The 6,815-nt window shown below is 32.5% G+C and overlaps 1 protein-coding gene across 1 annotated transcript; it reads left to right on the top strand.

The window, feature by feature from the left end:
• The first annotated feature begins 2,049 nt into the window (after positions 1 to 2,049).
• On the top strand, positions 2,050 to 5,259 carry LOC110805044 (probable arabinosyltransferase ARAD1). The gene is made up of 3 exons (XM_022010664.2): positions 2,050 to 2,247; positions 2,458 to 3,874; positions 4,502 to 5,259. The coding sequence occupies exons 2-3, from the start codon at positions 2,858 to 2,860 to the stop codon at positions 4,997 to 4,999; spliced, it is 1,515 nt and encodes a 504-aa protein (XP_021866356.1). The 5' UTR covers positions 2,050 to 2,247; positions 2,458 to 2,857; the 3' UTR covers positions 5,000 to 5,259.
• Positions 5,260 to 6,815: the final 1,556 nt, after the last annotated feature.

Below are 6,815 nucleotides of genomic sequence, written 5' to 3'. Positions count from 1 at the left end.
GTGATGATGATGGTGATGGTGAAGAACAGGAGAGAGAAATTGGGCGAGAGTGAGAAAGAAAAAGGGGCGGGTTTTGCGAATTGGAGGAGAGACGGTTAATTAGGGATAGGATGGTGATGGTCATTGCTTCCATGGTGGTTTGAGATGAGAAAGAAGATGATGATGATGAAGATGTCGTATCAAAATTACAAAGGTGAAGATGAAGACAAATGAAGAAGCAAGCAGAATAGCAGATTCACATTTTGGGGTCAATTTTTTTTGTTTTTTTAATAGCTAATTAGATTATTTTAGGGGCTTAATTTTTTTTAGATAATAGTTAATTAGTTTTTTAGGGGTTTAATTATTTTAATTAAGTATTAATATTAGGATTAGTAGAGAAAATGGTGAGTAAGGGCAAACAAGTAAATTCATACTAACGGGGACTTAACGGAATTGACGGAAAATGCTCATTAAGGGCATTTTGTGTTATTTTTTAAAACCTCAAGGGTATTTGGTGCATTCTGGAAAGTTTAGGGGTATTTGGTGCATTAAGGCAAACCTCAGGGGCATTTCATGAAAAATCCGATTAATTATTCATTCAAACGCGTGAAAAATACCAAACGTAAAAAATAAAATGAGAAAAATTAAGGGAGTACTAAAAAACAATGCCATCTGTTGTAAATTGTAATCCGTTAGATTAACATCAATTAATACTTATTATGAAATGTGACGATTGAGTTTAAATCAATTAATCACCTTCCATTGTAATACAGTGTTCCATCACCACACCAAATTTAAGCCCAATTAATTTACAAATTAAAGAATAAAGAAGCCCACTTGTAGAAATTAAAGAGACTCAATTGCGTGGAAAAGTCATCCAATCTATTCTATTCTTCTTCTTAATTACGGAGTATTTATTAATTTACTCGTATTTTTAATTAATTTTGTGTCCACCAATCAATACTCTTGTTCTCAACATTTCCCTTTCTGGATTAGTAATAGCGTTCATCGATTTTTTTAGTAGTTTTTGTTTTTTCATTATTCTTTCTTTGGTTCCATAGCTTTTTCTCAAGGCCTAATTATTGTCGGTCATTAAATTTTAGCTCAAAGGTTTATTCACACCTTACCTTTTTTTTGTTTTTTTTTGCGAATGAGCTACAAAGACGGGGTTGAGAATCGATTCCAGGATCACCTGGAATCGGAATGGACCGATGAAAGCTCTAACCAACTGAGCTATCCATCACTCTCACCTTACATTTTTTCTTTAATTTTACAAATAACTTCCTCATTCCACATTACTTAGTTCAAATTAGGGATGTCATGTTATATTTTTGTTTGTTTATTTCAATATATTTATGCTACCTAAAGGTATGTTATTTTCGATGAATTCAAACTATTAACTTATTTACTTCGTAAGAAAAATTTCAGGGAAGCAATACTTCTTTTTTTTGTCACAATAAACCTACAAAATATAAACTTGTGCACTTAGTATGAATAAATATCATTAAAGTTATATATTTGAATCCCCTTCTCATTTGTGATTTGTATTGCCGTTGTAGTTTATTATGGAGCACACAAAAAATAAACTAAAAAGCAATACAATGCATTTATATTAAAACGAATTTAATAGTACGTATTTGAATACAATAAGATTCTTTTTGGTGTATAAACTAGGTGTCCATCCACTGATCGATAGGCGACAACCGTGGCTAACCCTATCCTATGCATGCTCCAATTATAGGTAAATGACTGACCAAAGATCTACTCCCTCCGTTGTTAAAAGATTATCTCATATACTATAATGGATGTCCCTGTTTGTTTGTCTCATACCTTATGTAGTTTGTAATCCCGAAATGTCTCTTCTCACACACTATTATTTAATCTAACTAAAAACAAACTACTTACCATTTATTTTTTAATACACTTAATTTTTAATAAAGTGAACAAAAACATTTGAGGTATTCTCTTAAAAACAGATGGAGTATTTTCATTTTCAAAAATTAATATTCGAACCCAACCCATCAATTAAAAGACAAAATGAGTATTAATTAATTGGATAAAGGCAAGAAGCCTTGTTTGTCTCCTTTTTGTGGTAGGTTGATTAAAAGAGAAACTTTGCACCTCCTTAATTCCCACCATTTTCAGTCCTTATAAAGCTTCTTAACAAACAACATCAAAAGTTAAATTACTATTTTTGTCATTAACTTAGTGTGGTGTGTGGGCAGCCATGGATTCTCTCTTTGGTAGCTCAGATCAACTACTGTTCTTGTAAGTTCTCATCCACCCACTTTATTCGATCATATTTCTCACTTACCCTTTTCGATTTGTCTTCTCTTTTTATACATTATCTCATGATAATGACATTGATTGTATACCATAGTGTATCAAATTCCTTGAATTTTAATATCAATATGATGTTTACAAGAGTTAAGAAATTAATTAACAAAAATAAAATCACCCCTTTTGTTGTTGTTGCAGGTTGCATTTATGTTCATGATTGTGGCTGATTTAGTAATTTCTGGGTTAAATTGGAAAACATCTTTATGTTTCAGACACTTTTTAGGAGACATTGGTGATGATTTTTTTGAAGATTTTCATGATATTTTCTGGGAATTGAAACTTTAAAGTATTGGAGTTCTGATTGATGGGTGAAATTGGAATCTGGGTTTAAAATTCCGAATCTGAGGTTATTTATATCATGTGATTTTTTCTGGAATTTAACCCAATTTACTGGGTGAGCTATGAAATGATTGGAGAATTTAGGAGTTGAGAACCCTGTAAATTAATAGTTAATGTTGAGAGAATTGATCTCATGATTTAGACTTTAGACCTTGAATTTTTAGGAATAAATACTTTGTGTATATTAAAAATAGTAGCTATGCTAGAGAAGAGCATGCCAACCTCAAGGTTGCTTCTGAGCATAACAGCATTTTCCATGTTTTTCCTGATAATTTCCTCATTCTTTCTATTTCATTCAGTGATTAATCCGTTTATACCTTCGTCCGTTTTTAAGCAATTTGTTGTAGAAAGTGAACCTATTGACTATACACCAGACTATAAACCCGAGGGCAATAATGAACAACCTATAGAGCAGCCTCTTGTTGTACCATTACCACCTTCATCAATATCAATGATAGAGTTAGACACCCATAATAAGGTAGAGGAGGCAATGCCAATAGATCCTCATGAAGCTACCAGTTTGAATAAGAAGATAGATGTTCATGTTCTGTCAAAAAAGGAGGCGTGTAATCCGAATAAAGCTCTCCTAAAGGTGTACATGTATGATATGCCTCGTGAATTTCATTTCGGTTTGTTAGATTGGAAGGCAAGTCCAAACCAAATATGGCCTAATGTTAGTGATATAAAGCATGTTCCACGATATCCCGGTGGCTTAAATTTGCAACATAGTATGGAGTATTGGCTCACTCTCGATCTTCTGTCATCTAATGTTAAGAAAATAGTTAGACCTTGTAGTGTTATTAGAGTAGAAAACCCAAGTCAAGCAGATTTTATTTTTGTGCCATTTTTTGCATCCCTAAGTTACAACCGGTTTTCTAAGGTTTTGGGGAAAGAGAAAGTCAGCCTAAACAGGAGATTACAAGATCAATTAGTAGATTTCTTATTGAGTAGGCCAGAATGGATTAAGTCTGGTGGAAAGGACCACATTATTGTTGCACATCATCCGAATAGTTTGTTGTATGTGAGAAAGAAGCTGGGTTCTGCTAGATTTATACTTGCAGATTTTGGGAGATATGTGGCTAAGACTGCTAATTTGAACAAGGATGTCATCGCTCCTTACCAGCATGTTGTTCCGAGCATCAGCAATAACAACTCAGCCCCGTTTGAGCAACGTCCTACATTAGCATTTTTCCAAGGAGCAATCTATAGGAAGGATGTGAGTTATCTCATCTCCTTTCCCTAAATTTAAGCTTTATAAGTTTCTATATGTGAAATTACTCGTGTCTTGTTTCCTTTTTCTGGGAATTGTTCCTTTACAAGGAAGTGGTTGCTTGTAGATTCTGTTTTTTTTTTACTGACCTAATAAACCTCTTTTTTAAGCCAGAATCATTCAAGGAATAAAATCAGAGAACTTTCATTTTCCATATTAGATTGACAGAACTGAAACAGTTATTGCAAGTTTGCAGCTTTTTTTTTAGCACAAGGATGTTTCTTCTATATTTTTTGGTTTGGAGATGACAATGAACTTCTGAATTAGCAAAATCACTGACAACATTAAATGTCATTACTTGCTAATGCCTAATGTTGATCTAACTTTCTTCCACATCTTTCTTTACTATAAGCTACATATATGCCATTCTTAAGCTTGCCTAGCAGAAAGATTCAAGTATAAGCCTAGCCATTTTTCTCAGATAATCTTCCTAATAATCTCCTAGTTTTTCTAGTTCTGTCTATTGTAAACGAGGCCAGTCTAACATGAATTATGAAGCACTAATTGTTTGGTGTGATGCTACTTGAAGTACGTACGTACGTAATTGTAAATTGTTGGTGGATATATCTGTAGGGAGGAGCTATTAGACAAGAACTATTTTATCTGCTGAAAGACGAGAAGGATGTACACTTTGCATTTGGAAGTGCTCAAAAGAGTGGGGTCCGTGAAGCAAGAAATGGGATGGGATCTTCCAAATTTTGCTTGAACATAGCAGGAGATACTCCTTCATCGAATCGCCTTTTTGATGCAATTGTAAGCCATTGTGTACCAGTCATAATAAGTGACAACATCGAGCTGCCATATGAGGATGTGTTGGATTACTCGGAGTTCAGCGTGTTAGTGTGGGGATCATATGCAGTCAAACCAGGGTTTCTGGTAAATCTTCTAAAGGGAATTAAAAGAGATGAGTGGATGAAGATGTGGGAGAAACTCAAGGAAGTTGCTCATCATTTTGAATATCAATATCCATCTCAACCTGGGGATGCTGTAGATATGACTTGGCAGGCGTTGGCACGCAAAAAATCTGGTGTAAAGATGAAACGTATTGACAGAAGATATCGAATGCCATAGTTAATTAAGCTATGGATTTCACAATTCATGCAAGAATTGAAAGTTTCATTTTCATAGCAAACAAAAAACTAAAATTTAGCTATATATATATATATATATATATATATATATATATATATATATTCTTTTGACTTGTGTAGGGAAGTAGGGATACTTATGTGATGATCTCCCATTAGGATTTAAGAATATGGATGATATTGATCTTAGTTGCCTTTATGAAATGGGATGATATTGATTTTTCTTTGTGAATCTTCATATCATATGAAATTCTCTGTACATAATGTTTTGGTTTACCAAAAAAAAAAAACAGGGACAGAGAAATTAAAGCAGGTTTATCCTGATAAGTTTGACCTCATTGAGATTCTATGAACAAGATTACCCAACACAACTTAATTGATTCTCAAATACAAAATAAAAATGATATGACTTTTTGACTCCCTCCGTCCCTTAATACTCGACCTGTTTTGACTTTTTGCATTATTCATATAATTCACTTTGATCTTATTTTATTTATAGTATATGAAAATAAATTTTATTATATAATATATTATTGGCTTCATCTAAATATATATTTTCAAAATATTAATATTTTTATAAGTTTTTATAATGTGTTGTTAAAAAAATTGGTGGTCAAAGTTGTGCATTGGCAAGTGTGTCCAGTTAAAACAGGTCGAGTATTAAGGGACAGAGGGAGTATTTAATTCTGGACTGAGACAGCAAACCAGAAAAATAATTTTTATCGGTATAAAAAAAATTAAATTATGGTGGTAAGATCAACTTCTTATCAAATAATTGGACTTTTTAATCAAATAGTTTTACATTGCGATCAAATTGTTCTCCAAGTATCGTTCAACTATTATTAATTACATTCTCTAAGCAAATAATCTTTTATGCTAACAACTTTAGTTATTGAAAAGAAACAAACAACAACTCACATGAGTACATGACTGAATTCTCTTGCTAGAATAAAAAAACAAGTAGGTGAAGTCAACTTTATGTAACAAATCTCATCCTAATCTTTCACTTTCCGGGAATAATAGTACGAGTAGATCTCTTGTTTTTATTTCAATAAAATAAAATAGATAAATCTGGAGTCATTGAAGATATTTATGCAGGTAATTAATTAAACTTAGAGTAGAAAACAACTTAAATCATTGTCTTATTATGCGATTTTGTACATATATTCCTTATGTGTGATCCGAAAGAAATCCATATTGAGATCGATCTTGTATCACAATTATTCATATTCAATTGATCAATTCAGTGGTTTTCATGAGAATGATGTCTATTACCACAATTACTATCATGGTCCCTGAACCCTGAACTCAACTTGTTAATAGATCGACTACACAAATATCAAGTTTACATTTATCCATAGATAGCCATGGCTTATTATATTACAAGTCACTAATTATTACTCCCTCCGTATTTATTCAAGAGATATACTTGGCCGGGCACGGGTATTAAGAAAAAAAATTGAATAAAATAAAGTAATAAAATAAGTGGGGTTGAGTAGATATTTTAATAAGAAAAATAAGTGGAAACCATGTCATTTTAGGGAGTGGGGGTGGGGGTGGGTGTAGATATATTATTTAATTAGATGGTGGGGTTGATAAGTTACTAAAAATGGCAAGTGTATCTCTTAAATAAATACGGCCGAAAAAGACAAGTATCCCTTAAATAAATACAGAGGGAATATCACCTTGTATCAAAAGTGTGGATAACTTTGATATTAACGACTTATTTGGTAGTCGATAATAAATAATGATAATAACACATTAACACCTAATGAACACACTACAAGAATTTGTATCTT

Source organism: Spinacia oleracea, chromosome 4 (genome assembly GCF_020520425.1).
Source record: "Spinacia oleracea cultivar Varoflay chromosome 4, BTI_SOV_V1, whole genome shotgun sequence".
In the NCBI taxonomy this organism is placed as follows: domain Eukaryota; kingdom Viridiplantae; phylum Streptophyta; class Magnoliopsida; order Caryophyllales; family Amaranthaceae; genus Spinacia; species Spinacia oleracea.
This window is presented reverse-complemented; position numbering and strand designations above follow the sequence as displayed.

Bases quoted from the DNA above. Each gene is read 5' to 3' on its own strand.
- LOC110805044 (XM_022010664.2), top strand. From the start codon at position 2,858: ATGCTAGAGAAGAGCATGCCAACCTCAAGGTTGCTTCTGAGCATAACA. The intron at 3,875-4,501 runs GTGAGTTATCTC...ATATATCTGTAG, and splicing joins GAGCAATCTATAGGAAGGAT to GGAGGAGCTATTAGACAAGA.